A 17,262-nucleotide genomic window follows, 5' to 3' on the forward strand; every position below is an offset into this window, starting at 1 on the left:
TCATAATTAAAATCGTGCAATATTGTTGTATAAATCATTAACTTTATAAATATGGTTATATGCGAGTGAAAACTCGTTCACAATTTTTTCTTTGTTTGTATTATGTAGAACAATATGCATTTTATATAAACTACATTACATGCCGTACCATAACTGTAATCAGTAATGTTTGTATTGTGTACATGTTTATATGATGTGAAGTTTTTGTTTGATAATGCCTTTCCATACATAAAATTAATTTCTGTTTTGATCCACATAAATAGAAATATAATCTATGATCATGTACATGCAGATTCCTTATTTATTACATTTATAACTGCATTAAATAAGTTCAATTTCATAATACTAATAAAACATACCTCTCCTTTTATTTTAGATAATGCTGAATTCACTTTGCAACTTAAATGCACGATAATATCGTTGTGAACCACTTAAAAACAACAACGTAAGTTTCATTTGCACATCATTGAACACATTTCAATCTACATAACATACTTACAATAATTTTCATTTTAGATAACCATCGACAAAGTTCTACAATATACACCACTACTTCCAAATTATGTATTATAACATCATTATAAGAACTACGTAAAACTAACCACGTAAGTCTACCGCACAATCAGTCTACTTAGACATCTCTCTAACAATTAATATATCTCTACAATAATCTTTCTCTTTTTAGATTATATTTCAACAATAGTTCCACAGTTCGCATCATCAAATTACACAAGACTGGAACACGAGAACAACTACATATATTGAAATTTTATCTATCAAACGAAAACTTCACATTACATAAAATACGTAAACAATACAAACATCAATTACTGATTACAGGTGCGGCATGTAATAATTATAGTCTATATAAAATGCAAATTGTTCTACATGATACAAACAAAGAAAAAATTGTGAACGAGTTTTCATTCACATATAACCATATAAAGTTAATGATTCATACAACAATATTACAAGATTTTAATTATGAACATAAAACACAAAAATGTTGGCTTTACTAGTAAGTGAAGGCTCGTAGTGTCTCTTTTACATTGTTTTTATTATTTTTTTTTTACTTAATTTAAGTCTTTTAACATTCACATTTAATATTGTATTAACAATTCCACTCTACTATATTACAGTTAAATTCCACACAAATGAGGTTATCATATTGAAAATTACATGTATCTGATGATGTCACAGTAGTGACGAAAACGTTCATACAAATTGTAAAATATGTAATACAAAGAGTTCAACTCTATGATATAGGCTATGATAAACGTCAATGGCGGAAATGCAGGGTGTAAGAGGTATAAGTGCCGTCCTTTTCACAATCGTCGGGGACGGTCTATAAGGATCAAAAAATGTCCACACAACATAGGATCAAAACTTGATAATTTTCCAGGAAAAATATTTTTCTTATTTTATTTGCGTTACACTGCTTATATCATTAGTAAAATTACGAAAACAATATCAGTAGGTATATCTAGCAAAGAGTTAATATTAGTTTAAATAAATATGTGTGTGTTCTATGTTTTCGTGAAATTAAATAAAAATGCATGTTAATATTTTGGCGTGAGACGTGGCAACGTGTTCAGCAGGCATCATTCTGCACAGACTTAAGTACGAGTCAGCTTAGTTCAAGCTCCCTGTCCATAGTTCTACTGCAGAGCGGATGACAGTTCAGTACAGGGTATTCGATAAACAATTTATAATGTCATTTACAGTTTAGGAATATCATATGTTATTAATTTATTGAGAAATTCGTCGTAATTCAAGTGAGGCAAGAAGGATGTACCGTCAACGTTTTCCTCAAAGAAGATTACATGTCATAATCGGCGAAATTTTGTAGCAGTTTCTCAACGATTTTTAGAAACTAGGAGTCTCACACAACCAGAAATTTGTTTTAAAATGATACTTCTTTATGGAAGTGCGAGAGATCAAAATTTTGCATTAGAAAAAAAAGTTCGTGAGATTTTGTGCAGAAAACATTATTATTTATTTTTTAGACGTACAATAAAAAAGAAGCAATACTGTTACATAAAATGTAAACTTACCATAATGTTCTATTAAAGAGATTGAAAGTTTGTATTTGCTGCTCGTTTTATGTAAACAACAGTGTCCTGGTCCGCTCCTGCATTAGAAGAGAGCATCTGTTGTGTACCAGTATGTCTGTACCCCTTGAGCTGTACTGTGTAAAACCCCCTCCTCCCATCCAGCAACGTTGCAAAATGTCTAATATTGTAAACTTTAATAATTAGTTAAATATTGCAATTAGAAAATTTGTAAGGACATTTTTCTTCCTTATGACATGAATAATCATCAGTTAAAATAATGACACTTATACCCCTTACACCCTGTATAACAAAACATTTATTTATATGGAACTAATCAAATCAAACACTAAATTCTAGATCACAAAGACAAAAGCCAATCATATCTGCGTAAAAATAATTTCTTGTCTCTATACTATATTAGTATTGCAGAGTGAAATTACACGACAAAAAGGTAAATGTATTTACAACGAAATATTCACCTTTGTAGATCGAAAAGGAACAAAACTGGCTAAGCATTCAAAACAACAGAAGGACACTGGCACTATCTTTAGTATCCTGAAAATATTCTTTCTAAACAGTACCGACACGAAAACGAAAAGAAGGGAATGGACATGAAATTTCAACAGCAACTAAATTTAAAGAATTATGTTTTAAATTTCAGTTAAGACTTGGTTGGAATTTTGAAGAACAAACATGATGATGAATCAATTTCCTCTAGATAATCACGTTCCATTTTCGTTCGATATCATTTATCCATGTACTAATATTGAAGTTGAAGGGGAGGAAGAAGAAAAGTATTCTCTCTGCAATCGAATAATTAGTTTCAGGGGCTCCACAACTGATTTGACAGTAACGCTGTTAACTGCATCAAGTAATAACGACGAGTTCAGGAAAATTGGAACGATGCAAAGTCGGAAATAAAGGCAAGGTTTTATAACCACAAATCAAGACTAATGATTCTTAGATTCTACGGGACAATAATCAGTATAGAAGTGAAAAAGAACATCAAGAAGACTAGTCTATTTTGTACATGGCTGACTGACTGAACTAGAGATTTGCTTTTCAAAGTGAACTGGCACAGAAATAGAAACTACTGTTTACCCTATTTACAAAGCTATTGTTAAACTATAGTATATAGCAAATTTGATTTTTTTTCCTCAATATTACCAATAGAACTGGCGTGGTATCACCATTCAGATAAAAGAAAGTCTATCAACTATTGCAGGCTACAATATTTTCTCATCATATTGTTACCAATAGTCTCTGACATTACTGATTTCGTAAGTGGTAGGCCCTACTGGTATATAAGGAAACAAATTACAGTAGCAGCACAGTCTAATATACTAGACTGTGGTAGCAGAGTGATTGGAAATGATCTAAATACTTTGTAGACGCGAGTGATTGAAATTACTAAATACATATAATTTCTACGTAAGAAAATATTATTTCATACATTTAAGTGGAATATTTAAAGTGAACGGATCGTACAATAGTTTATTTTTCTATGCCAGTAACATTTTCCCACCTTCCTCTTAAAATGTAATATCTACAGTCCGGATTTTTAGGTGATTGACAAACCTCGCTAAATAACGATCTCATGTCACCTCACCCCACGACATAAAGGCAGCTCAACTTTTATCCTTGTCTTGGGTATTTCCTGCGACTGGAGGAGGTATGTTTTGTTATAATAAGCGGTGGCTTTACCTTTCCAATATTCATTTAACTGCTTCGCAACGTGTCTTACAAATTTATAAAATTTCGTGTAAAGAGGTGGAGTATATCGACTGCAACTTTGGCTGGATTTCAGAAAGAATTGAAAAGTTGAAAACTATCATACTTTCACTTATGAAATTAATAGACATCATTTGTAACACAAAAAATACACTCAAAATTGTCCGTGGAACTGCAGGTAATAAAGTTGTGAAAAAATTCCAAGCATTTCTTGAAATAAATTGGGGTTACGCAAGTTTATTTACTGTTAGCCAGATCCTCAGCCGAGAATCGTGGAACCATCCAGAATTCATTGCTGTCAGCCACATTAATTTATTTAAATATGTACCAGTAACCGCGATGTCGAGAGGTCGTTTTCGGCATATAAGAACACACTTTCCAATCGTCGCACAGTGTGCAATAACGGAAAACTAGCTGGACAAAATTAATAACTTCTCTGCATTCCAATGGATTGTTATGAAACTTTGTACAGACATAAATAGCACATATTTTTTGCATACAAACTCTGACTACATTTGTGTACGAGGAACTACCCTTTATAGAGGATGGCTTTAGACTAAAATAATAACTTCTCTCCTATCTAACAGATTTTTGTGAAACAGTGTACGGAAGTTACAGAGAGAATATATTTTTTGTTTACACACTATATTTACAATTCCACAAGAGGAAGTACCCCTTTACAGAGAGAGCATTTACGCAAAATTAACTTCTCTCCTACAAAACAGATTTTTATGAAACTTTGTACAGGAGTTACAGGTAGCATATATTTTTTGTACAAATTCTGATTACATCTGTATGCTATCTCTAGGCCTAATTGTACAAAGTTTCATAAAAATATATTATATAGGAGAGCAGTTATTAATTTTGTATAAATGCACCACTATAAAGGGTCAGTTTCTATTACGAAATATAAACAGACTTTCTAGACAAAAAATAAAATATTCCACCTGTAACTTCTACCGTATATATAGTTTCATAAAACTCTGTTAGATAGGAGACCAGTTATTAACTTTGTTTAAATGCACCTGCTATAAAGGGGTAATTTTTCTTGTGTAAACGTAATCAGAATTTGTACACAAAACGTGTGTCACCTGTAAGGGATGTACAAAGTTTCATAACAATCCGTTGGAATGTAGAGACGTTATTAATTTTGTCCAGCTAGTGATTTGCGTTCTGATTCACTGTGCGTTTGTTAAGCTTAGATAAAAATGTATCCAATGTATTTTTAACCTGATGTGAATAATTTTGCAGGCCTAAAACACTTGCAAGTAATTAAAAACTTCCTTATTCCATGATTCTTTTCTGCTGTTTAAGCCAAATATGGAACAGTTACCGTATGCCCCATCACTGAAAAAAAATTAATTACTGATAAATGCGCAAAAACGCGCAAACTTTAAAACAGGGATTCAACACTCTAAATGATGCTGGATTAAATGGTAAAGAATTGTAACCGGACGTGATCGGATGTACTAAAATTCACATTATATTTGGAGAACGTTAAAAGAATATTTTTTTCAATTGTAATGTTTAAACCCTTCTGTAAGAAGAATAATACTTTACAAACTTGCAATTGAAGTTACATTAGTAAGAACGTACCTATCTGAACAGATTCCATGTCTCGCAACACAATAAATCACTAACAATTGTCTCTTTTTCACGCATATAGTAACTTCTCTGTCTACGACTGAACATGAGCGAGAAGTATTAGGAAGAATTTATTGTTCATATCCTTCTAAATATACCTTGTTCCTCACAAAACAGTAAAAGCTATTTCTCACAACATTCTCCAAATGTTAAAGAACATGAATCCATATTACCTATGCCTAACTAAACAAGTCGAAATTTGATTTTTGTCCACCTAGATTGGAAAAATTGCACACTGTACGCCAATGGTACTTAACTCCTAAAATATGAAGAAATGTCTTGTGGCACATCGTACTTGATGCCTTTATTAACTTTAGAATCGCAACAAAAATTATATCGCGTGTGAGATTTGTATTAAATTAATCTTATTTATCTTTGCTTGAATTTTTCAACTTTCTGTGAAATGTTTATATTACATATTATTATTTAGACATTTTTTGGATCAATATTACATAAAAATCCGGACTCTAGTAGTAATATCTAATTGGTAATTACTTGCGCAGTTGTAAACCTATATGCGTATATATCAGTCAGTACTGGTTATGTCTACGGTACCTGTTTCTTTAACTGATACGTTCGATTGAGGGGTCCAGGCCAAAGCCGAAGATGCAGCTTCTCCTTGTGCCACACACCAATATCTCTTATACTGCTTCACAAGAGTCACATTTAGATGCTCTAGAATGAAGAAGAAAAACATCACTTAAATAATCGCTCGTAACAAGACCAATTATAATACTGAACATATTTTATATGTTAATTTATGCTACATTTCATTATCGTGTCTGCAGTGTTATATTCTGCTCCAAAACTTGATATAACTCACATATTTTATAGATATATTTGTGTATCTAATATAAAAGCTTTGTAAGTTACTGATCTTTTTAAATTGTTATGTTACGACGCTTTATCAACTGCTATGGTTAGGCTATCTAGCGCCTGAATGAGATGGAGGTGATAATGCCAGCGAAATGAGTTCAGGGTCCAGCGCCGAAAGTTACCCAGCATTTGCTCCTGATGGGCTGACGGAAAACCCCGGAAGAAACCTCAACCAGGTAATTTGTTCCAACCAGGATTTGAACTCGGACCCGCTCGTTGCACAGTCAGGCTTGTTGTTACTCCATAGCGGCGGACATAAGTTACTCGTACACTAAAATTTTTAGTCCTTTATTGTTGTTACAAAGATGATGATGTAATGATTGGCTTTCATTAGTGATTAGCGTTTTGCAAAGAGGTATAAAGAGTTTCAGTTTGCAAACAGTGCAGTTTCATACTCGGGAGGTCTGTTTCCAATCTGCAATTGCCAAAACCGAGAGTGAAAGCTATACAACGATGGAATATAGTGTTAGAAAATTTGCATTTTAGATGTTTAAATACCATAATCTTAATTTATCAATTTAACTTTGTAATAAATAAGGAAGTAAGAGACTGGCTACTGCCTTTTAGAGGATCGTAACCCGGTTGAATAAATGGACTTCCGCTATATTACAATGCACGCCTTATATACGATGATTGTTCCAGTCTGACCTGTGGCACGGGTGTCATCCGTGAATCCGATGCTGACAAACAGGCCATCCTGTCTCAGACCTGACACAGCCAGCTCCCTGATAAACTCCAGGACCTGAAGCACCAAGCCCTTAAATCCTACATCAGCATCGGAAACCTGCACTACTCTCCAAGACTTCGCCCCAGCTTATTTTTAACTATTGCAGATGATAAAGTGAAGAAGAGGTGAACAATGTTAGCAGGATGAAAGTGGGAATTGAGAGTACTCCGAGAGAAATAGTCTACAACGTCTGCTTTATTCACAACAAATACCATGACGACAAGGCCGAGGATCGAACCCAGACCACAGACACGGCACGAGAGATTATTATTTGACATTTAAATTTCGTTTATTTTGATGAAGGCTTTCACCTCATGCCATTTTTGCTGTGGATTCCGACAATAGTGTATTTTGAAAGCACTTCCTTATTGAAAACGTTTGTTTTATTCTTACTGAAAGTTTTTCATTATTTCGTGTTAAAACTGGAAGAACGAAGTCATGTACAGATGGAAGTAAATGGAAATTTAAACATTCTGGCAGCATTAAATACAGGTTGAGTGACCATAATGCAAATTTTATGCCCGAGAGGGATCATAAGTAATAAACATAGAAACCTACGCCTGGAAACCCATTAGTTGCGAGTTATGACCAAAAATATGCTTCAATATTATGATAAGAACTCCTGTAAACCTTACTCAGAAACTTCAGTAGTGGACAGGTAATAATGCTTCCACGAACCGGAGACAAGCCAGCAATAGAAGCCAACATTTCGCTAGTGCGACAGGCATTCCAGCATGCCTGAATGCCGGACGTTTTCCTGTGATTACTGACTTCATTTATTATATTTCAACAGTGAGGCCTTTCCGGACGTACTTAAGGCCCGCTCTTCTAGTCAAAAAAATATTAAGACGGTCATTGAAACATCTGTATATTAAAACTTAAAGCATGTGTCCCTATCAAAATACCACAATTAATTCTCAGAAAGTTATCAGTACTTTCCGTAGGCAGTCAATATCACTAAACTCAAATACAATTAAAATATCTTCACTAATCCCTACATCTGTTTTCTCCCAAGAATTTTTCATTGTCCATTACGTGCAATACAACTCTCATCTTTAAACTGTGATTTTCAATTAGACTTCAGTTTATGAATTTAAAAATTTCTATGTAAAGATTAATTTTTGGTCCTAGAGAATTTATCTGTTACAGGAACAATGGTTATTAGAGGAGAAAAATTCGTTCCGGCGTCGGGGATCGAACCCGGGTACTTAGTTCTACAGCGTAGCTCAGTGCTTAGAGGACTTGGTACGTAGAACCAAATACCCGGGTTCAATCCCTAACGCCGGAGCGAATTTTTCTTCTCTAATAACCATTAAAAAATTTCATACAATTTTAATATCAACAGCATTTCTTTAACTATTTAATTTATAAAAATATTACATTATAATTTTTTTCATATAATTTTAAAATAATTCTATACTGTTGTATTGACAATTGGTTATAATTAAGGAGCGTATTCCTATGTAATTAAATATTTTTCTTACGTGTGATAAAACACAATTAACAAAGCTAAAAATTCCGAATGTCAAGTTTCAAGTTTAAAACCCGAATTTTATTTCACATAAAAACACATGTTTTCACAAAAAATTTATGTAAATACATATTTTCAGGAAATCTATTATAAACACATAAATCTTGGAGTTTTTTTTTTACTTAAATAATTTTTTTCCAATAACTTTTATATATTTTAAAACTAAATCAATTATATCACTCAGAAATACGTTATCTTTTTAAGAATTCTTGGTTGCTTCGTATTTCTATGGGCTGTGTGGTGTATCCGTGATCCATTTTTGTAATAGTATCACCTCAAGTTCTGAGGATTGCTAGGTAGCATATCAGTGTTATTATATGAGAATAAATTAACATGGACAAGAAGAAGAGATTTTGCAACACATAATTAGGAATGTTTATTGTTGCTGAAGATGATTTCATTCCGCGCTTTGTTTGTGAAACACAACGGATAAGAGCTCGAGTATAAACATTATTTAATTTAAACAAATCTCTCGCCTATCGTTCATGCATATGAAGTGAGGAAATACATCTTATTGTGATTCCCCGTTATCGGGCCATAAGCATAAGCTGCGTAGTGTAGACGTGATGGCGTCGCTATAGGAAGCTTTTCTCCGACATTGTCAGTCAGTAGCTAGAAACATTTTTTTTACGTTAACACGTGTGTATATTAGCCTCTTAAGATGATGCCTAAAATCAACTCGAGTTTAATATCGCGTCTACAGCAATATGTAGATGAATTTAAAAAAAATTTTACTACCGACGGAAAAGTGTTATTTTGCCAACCATGTGGTAAATCAGTAACTACAGATCAGAGCTCTCAGGTAACCCAACATTTTTCTGGAAACAAGCACATTGCCGCTGCTTCACGTGATTTGTGCATTCACGGCAAAACAGTGGATATAAAAAATGTGTAAAATTGCTCAAGTATTGGAGGGTGAGCTTGTAGGTGAAATTGACGGTGTAGGTGTTTGTGACATTCCTCTCTTTAAATATGCACGTCTAACGTCCTGTGATGTGGAAAGATTGTTTTCACAGTATAAGTCGTTGTTCAGAGATAATGAGATTTGTGATGGAGAATTTGGAAATGACCTTTGTTGTTCACTGCAATTCTCGGACAACTACTAGCAACTGATACTCAAGTGTGATTGGTGAGTACCTAGTAACATTTTTTTTTCAAACTAAGTAAGGTATTTTTGTCATATTTAAAATATATATATATATATATATATATATATATTTAGCAAATATTTTCGTATTCTTTAGCATATGGAAAATAAATATATTTAAATTTTTAGCACATAAAAATCCGCTCCCTAGTTATAATATTAACTGTAATACATTCTAGCATCTATTATCTATTCTTCTTTCTTGTTTTCTTTTCCATTCTTAGATAGACAGAAAGACGGACGTACGGATGAATGAATAAATACATTTGTGATGGTGGGTGGATAGATCGGCGGACGGACGGACGGACAGACAGACAGACAGGGATGGATGGATGACTGAATGAATTAATTAATTAATTAATTAGTGTTACATTAACCGAATCATGATCATAGCTTGTTTCGAAAAGAAAATGTTTCAATGCCCTCTGTTGCCACATATTTCACTTACGATGTTTCTCTTTGGCAAAACAAGAAGCACCAATGAGGAAGAAAATTAAGTGTCCCTATCTACCAGTCTGCACGCCACTGAAAATAAACACAGTACACACCTAATATCATCAAAATTTACGCAAAATGTAAGTTTTTACTATCATGGCAGTTCCTTTTCCTAATCCATCAAGGACAAATTTCGTACATTAATGTGACCAATAGGCTAATTAGCGGTTTTTAAACAACGAAGAAACAAAGAGGGAACATAAACTGATAAGTATGTACTGATTTAATTCCTCAAGAATTATTTGACTTAATATAAGAAAATTCACAAACTAATAGTGAAAACATGAAAATTTTATTTTAAGGAAGTAAGGAGATAGGTTTGAAAGTAAATCCCAAAGGTTGTCTTTATGGGTATGAAACTTGAACTCTCATTTTGAGAGACGAACAGAGAAGTTAGAGTGTTTGAGAATAAGGTGCATAGAAAAATATTTGTAGCTAAGAGGGATGAAGTTACAGGAGAATGGAGAAAGTTGCATAACGTAGAACTTCATGCATTATATTCTTCACCTAACTTAATTAGAAGCATTAAATCCAAGCGTTTGAGATGGACAGAGCATATAGCACATATGGGCGAATCCAGACATGTATATAGTGTGTTAGTTGGGAGGCCAGATGGAAAAAGACCTTTGGGGAGGCCGAGACTTAGATGGGAGGATATTAAAATGAATTTGAGGGATGTAGGATGTGATGGTAGGGAATGGATTAATCTTACTCAGGGGCTTATGTGAGGGCGGCAATGAACATCCGGGTTCTCTAAAAGCCATTGTAAGTAAATAATGTAGACTGTTCAAAGAGGAGTTAAAATATCTGCTTTGTCTTGTTAATTACTCCAATACATTATCAGTCAATCTAATTGTTTTTACTCAGCATACTCTTAAATAAACATTCTATACATTAAAAGCATAGGCAGAATTACTAACACAAACGTATAAACGAAGATTATTCAATTACAGAAATCTTACCTGTACTGCCCCGAGAGTAGAAAAATCTGAAACAGAAATGGCAACATTAGGAAAGTGAAGTTACATACTGTATATACAAACTGCTTGATATGTTAATCTGCCCCCATTCGGCAGTAGCAGTATCAGTAGCAGTAGCAGTAGCAGTAGCAGCAGCAGTAGTAGTAGTAGTAGTAGTAGTAGTAGTAGTAGTAGTAGTAGTAGTAGTAGTAGTAGTAGTAGTAGTAGTAGTAATATATTTAACAACGCTTTCAACTGATGATTATTTGGTGTTGAAATTCAACGTGGATAAGAAATGGCTAACAAATTTTTCCTACAGTCCTCCATCAGGGATAGGATGCTTTTACGTACCATAAATCTACGACAGGGGTCAAAATTTTACTTCCCTCCCATTTAAACTACATCGCCTAGGCCTGGTTTGAACCCACACATCTCGAATTCTATTACTAGCATGGTAACCACTAGCAGTGTTCCGCTTCGTTACTTTTATACCAGTACGCTGGAGCTAATGTTCTCCGCCGACAAAGGAAATTCCAGGCTGCAAAGAAGGGTGTGTTCCCAAAGATCAAAAGATGTAAAGAATATTAACGGTATTATATTATTGCCCCGCAGCGTTTTATTTCAGAGCAACGTTCACCCCACAAAATTTTAGACTTGATAACAATTTATTATTTATGGTAATATGTTGTCCTTCGCCCAAATGAGTAGGTGTAACAGAAGTTCAAAAAAGTACAGTGTTATTAAAGTTGTTTTAAACATATTCCTATGACGGATAAATTTGTCATGAAACGATCAGGAAAAAACACAATTGAAACAAAAATAAACCGGTGTGCTATAAATATATTGAGATTTAATCGTCTTTCAGGCTCACTTGGTCTGATAATCCAGTGAGCAATTTTCCAACGAAAGCATGGTACCAAGTAAATTAGAACTTTTTCTAGTAAAAAAACCTCATATACGAGTAGCTTACTTTCATCATATGATGGACCAAAAGAAATAACAGGCAAAATTTACTCGTATATCTTCGGATATTAAATATTGTGAAGAAGCACAAGACGCTAGTTACAGCGTAATCGAACTTATTGAAATATTCTTCACACAGCAGCCGAAACGCTGTTAAAGGCAGCTTGTTTGGCTGTAGTGAAAAGGCTTCACAAATAATAGTCACGTATGTACCAGTACAACAAAGCAAATCCAGATAACTCAGTGACACTTTTGAGGTGTCATAATTTGGTTTAGCAATCTTACTTTCATCATTTCTATATTTTAATACAAAATATAACTCATCATGTTTTAAATTCATGTCTCCCCCAATTTGTGAGGTTGCCATATGACAAAGAATAATGGCAGTAGATTTAATATCGAATAAAACAGCATAAGAAATAAGGAATTTTATAATATAGTGATCAATGAGCGATTTATATCCTACGCGATTCTGAGGTTTCGAGGTCAAGTACATCCCTTGTAAGTACAGACATAATAGTAAAGGAGTGTATGTAGGGGTTCAAGGAACAATAGAAACGCTGAAATCAATCATGTAATCATGATTCACAAAATTATTCCAATAGTTGGGAGAAAGAGTTGTACACATACAAAAGGGCAGATAAAGTTACAACGAGAAAGAAAGATGGTGAAACAACGTGTTTTTGTATGAGTAAGTGGTATTACTTGCTTCAGAACGATATTTTCTATTCGTATCTGCAGTGGTGAAATTACGTCAAGATTTCGTTGTTAACTGTAACGCGCAAATATTACTTTGCGGTTTATCGTTAGTCGCTACTGTATATTGTCATGAATATTATTACTGGTCCCCAATAGCTTCACAAAAATATACAATTGACAAGCTGCTGCAGTGCAGACTTTCTTAGTTTCCTTCGGATTTTTCTGCTACATACATACATACATACATACATACATACATACATACATACATACATACATACATACATACATACATACATACATACATACATGCCACACTGTGGAGTAACGGTTAACGCGTCTAACCGCGAAACCGGGTGGCCTGGGTTCGAATCCCGGTCTGGGCAAGTTACCCGGGAGGTTTTTCTCCGGGCTTTCCCCTCAATCCAATACGAGTAAATGCTGGGTAACTTTCAGTGTTGGACTCCGGACTCATTTCACCAGCATTATCACCTTCATTTCATTCAGACTAAATAACCGAGATGTTGATACAGCGTCGTAAAATAACCCAATACTACATAGGCCTACACACATACATACAGGGGCGGCTCGTCCATAAGAGCTGCGGAGCTGCAGCACTCCCTGCTTTGACAGGAAAATAAAAATAATATTTATTTTAATTTTTAGAAGAATTGTTACAGCTTTTATTGGTAAATTGCTTTATATTTCATCTGGCCGGGAATATGTACTGTTATCTTATGCATAATCTTTTTGCGCGTCGACTGTATTGGAATTGACACTGCATTCAAAGTCGTCCTGGGATCTGCAGGGTGGTCAGCTCATAGAGAGTGTCTCTTGCTTGGTCAGGGGGTAGAGAGATGAAGGGAAGCAGAGGAAAACTGCTGCTGTTTGAAACCCATATTTAGCTGCAGTGGTTGCAGAGCCAGGCAACAAGAGATCTTTTCTCTCCTCCCACACAGCTATTGTAATGCTGCGTCAAATGGATTCTCTATTCCCTTGAAACTTAATGACAAAATTTTTATTTTCTTTTCACATACTTATTGTTTTAGAATCTTATCGAGTTAATATAACGAAATTAATATTCTCTTTTGCCTTATTATTACGTATATATCCAGCCTCCAGCAGAACCTAATATTTGCCTTAACTCAAAATGATTGCACAAGTAGAATCCTTTTTGATATAGCACGTAAAATACGAAAGAGACTTCTTTTCCAGTTTTAGAAAATTGTTGACCATCAGTATATCTGAGTGTTGCTTTGGTGTGACGTCTTAATACCGTAACTTAACCAGTGCAAATGTGCAAGCATGAGTGTGTGTGAATTACAGAATATTAATTTTATTCTTCTCAACTTTCCCTTGCGGAGAATATTGATGTAATGAAGTTAAATTAAAGGGTCGTCCTTTACCCGTCTTAAATCTTACTTAAGCTTCATCCAGCCGAAATAGTGCATATATGTAAGGAAGTATAACAATGAAATTCACGCTAAGCATTTGTGGTTACGTGGATGTGAACAAAAAAAAATCTGTATTTTGTTTTCCTTGCCTCCTCTTCGGTGGTGATACTGCATGGACTAGGAGTGGTGTGACAGATTTAGGACATTTTCCCCTAAAAAGCAAAATGCACGAATCTTCGCAATCTCACCTGAAAAATGTTGTTTCATTGGCTATGTTACGCAACTCATACTGCTGTGCAATTAAGTGAAACGAACAGAACAAACATTCTCAAACATAATCAAGAAGTGATAAAAAAAATCGTGAAATTATTTAAAAAAAAATGATTGTATCAAATTTTGTGGCCAATATGAACTTCCCCTTAGGGGACATGATGAAAAAACGATTCGAAGAACCCTGATGTGTTTCGTGGGTTGCTACAGTTCGTGAGTAATCTAAACGAGCCTCTCAAAAATCATTTGGAACATGTCACTGTTTAAAGTTATTCTAAGACAATTCAGAATGAACTGGTAGATTGTAAGTTGAGTGTCTGCCGATCTGAAATTCAGACTGAAATCGATGGTATTAGTTTTTCTTAGGGATTAGCAAATGGTCCTACAGACATCTCCCAACTAAGTCAGGAAGTTTTGGTTTTTCGATATGTAGTGCATTTATTTTTGTCCTATACTTATTAGTAATGGTATCAAGAAGTGAAATTTGTATGTACCGAAATCTACTGCAGCTCTCCCAATCCACAAGTTCACGAGCCGCTACTGCATACATACATAAGTGTTCTGCCCAAGGGCAGGCCTTTCACTGCAAACCCAGCTTTCTCCAATCTTTCCTATTTTCTGCCTTACTCTTAGTCTCCGCATATGATCCATAGATCTTAATGTCGTCTATCATTTGAAGGGTTTGCGGGAAAAACGATGAATGTCACAATTCTGTTAAGGTTGGTGTCATTATCTAATCCAATGGATCACTACGAAATTTAGTGTTGTTCTTATGAAAACGGGTAAAAAGGAGAATTATCACCACGAATACAGTAATCCTTTCCTTTATTTTCTATAGAAACAGCAATATATCTTGCAATTATAGACTCAATTAGATCATTATCTAATCCTTAACATAAAATGTGACATTCACCGTTTTTCCCGCAAACCCTTCATTTGATATCTTCTTCTGCCCTGAACTCTTTTCCCGTTCACCATTCCTTCCAGTGCATCCTTCAGAAGGCAGTTTCTTCTCAGCCAGTGACCCAACCAATTTCCTTTTTCTCTTTCTGATCAGTTTCAGTATCATTCTTTCTTCACCCACTCTTTACAACACAGCTTCATATCTTATTCTGTCTGTCCATTTCACATGTTCCATTCTTCTACATATCCACATTTCAAATGCTTCTATTCGTTTCTCTTCACTTCTTCGTAATGTCTATGTTTCTGCCACATACAATGCCACACTCCACACAAAGCACTTCACTAGTCTCTTCCTTAGTTTTTTTTTTCCAGAGGTCCGCAGAAGATGCTCCTTTATCTATTAAAAGCTTCCTTTGCCATTGCTATCCTTTCGACTTCCTAGCAGCAGCTCATGTTACTGCTTATAGTATACTCCAAGTATTTGAAGCTGCCCACTTGCTCTACCGCCTCATTTAGAATTCGCAAGTTTACCTCCTTTATGTTTCTGCTAATATCCATGAATTATTAATCACCAAAACTGCATTGCCATTGAGTGCTACAGGTGTATTATACAAAACGTTACATAAAACGACGTCCTGTGAATAAAACGACGAAGACACCAATTTTATTCGATCCCTTTCTGGAAGAATATGCCCATTAGCTTTGTTCACAATGAAGACTGTATACGCCAGGGTTGCCAGGCGTCCCGGATTTTGAGGGACATTCCCTTATTTGAGTAAAATGTCCCGCTTCTCGTAACATTCTTCCCCGGGACGTCAGTATTTCAAAACTACATCTTTTCTTCGACGGTATCCAAGTTTTCAAGTGGCCTCTACACCGCGGAAATGAGCAATCAACTTTTCACAGGTGTATTATGGAACCGAGAACCGATTACAGTTCGATTCCGCACCTTTTAACAATTCATTTCATCTCCTGCATTCTTTCCGTTTTCTTCTCACCGAGTGTGATGTATGAAGCAGAGTCGTGTAGATTGGCCCTCCGCGCAGCACTGTCAGTCCTAATGCATAAGCAGGCCAGACCACCCAAGACCAACACTGCTTGGCGCGGCCTATTCCTAGTCCGTTGCGGTGGGCTTCGCAGCCCAGCTTAGCCCACCGCACTCCTCAGCACTCGTCTCAGCACTGCAGTGACGTCATCCCACCAGTTGATTGCATTCTACTGTTTTCCTGCTTGTGCGCTAGTTGTGCTTTCGCTTGATGTGTGGCATGAGCATACCGGACACAGTACAAAATTAAAATATTTTCCACTGCTGTCGAACACAGATTTAAAAACTGTCCCTATGGTACTTTTTAAAATTGTCATCCGACTCTGTATTTTTTAACTTTCTTACTGCGATTTTCTCCTTCACTACTTCTTCTCTAGAGAGACTGTATTTTAGAATGTACCGTATGTTTTAACGGCCGGTGTCTGTGATAGTTTTTTTTTTTCCGGGCTGCTCTTACACTATCAAAATTTTTTTGGCAAAGATCTTTTTATAAAATATATATTATACAATATATGACAGTGTAATGGGTTTTCTTTTATAAAAGTTCCTTTCATAAAAGATCTTTTATTAAATGTGAGTGCAGCTTGTTATCTTTGATAAAATATTTATATACCGTGAAACAAATATGGCGGCACGCAAATATAACTGGACTGTTGCTACCACAAAAATTCTGACATCGGAGTATGAAGCAAATGAAATGTAAATAAATAATTTTTATAATATAATATTAATATTATATGGACAAATCCAGAAATGCATATAGAGTGTTAGTTGGGAGGCCGGAGGGAAAAATATCTTTGGGGAGGCCGAGACGTAGATGGGAG

The 17,262-nt window shown here is 35.0% G+C and overlaps 2 protein-coding genes across 3 annotated transcripts in view; both read right to left on the reverse strand.

The window, feature by feature from the left end:
- The window catches only part of LOC138715218 (receptor-type tyrosine-protein phosphatase S-like), a 476,906-nt gene that overhangs the window by 452,935 nt on the left and 6,709 nt on the right, over nt 1-17,262 (reverse strand). The gene's annotated exons all lie outside the window — the stretch shown is intronic.
- Nucleotides 1-17,262, reverse strand: part of LOC138715220 (receptor-type tyrosine-protein phosphatase F-like) — a 222,076-nt gene that overhangs the window by 184,469 nt on the left and 20,345 nt on the right. For both annotated transcript variants that reach the window (XM_069847908.1, XM_069847907.1), the window contains exons 2-3: nt 11,168-11,193; nt 5,985-6,104 (exon numbers count right to left, since the gene is read on the reverse strand). Coding sequence is in view for 1 of the 2 variants with exons in the window: in XM_069847907.1 (XP_069704008.1) it covers nt 5,985-6,104; nt 11,168-11,193 (146 nt within the window). In the remaining variant the exon portion in view is untranslated. The remainder of the gene's footprint in view (nt 1-5,984; nt 6,105-11,167; nt 11,194-17,262) is intronic.

The sequence above is a fragment of the Periplaneta americana genome, chromosome 15 (genome assembly GCF_040183065.1).
Source record: "Periplaneta americana isolate PAMFEO1 chromosome 15, P.americana_PAMFEO1_priV1, whole genome shotgun sequence".
Classification (NCBI taxonomy): domain Eukaryota; kingdom Metazoa; phylum Arthropoda; class Insecta; order Blattodea; family Blattidae; genus Periplaneta; species Periplaneta americana.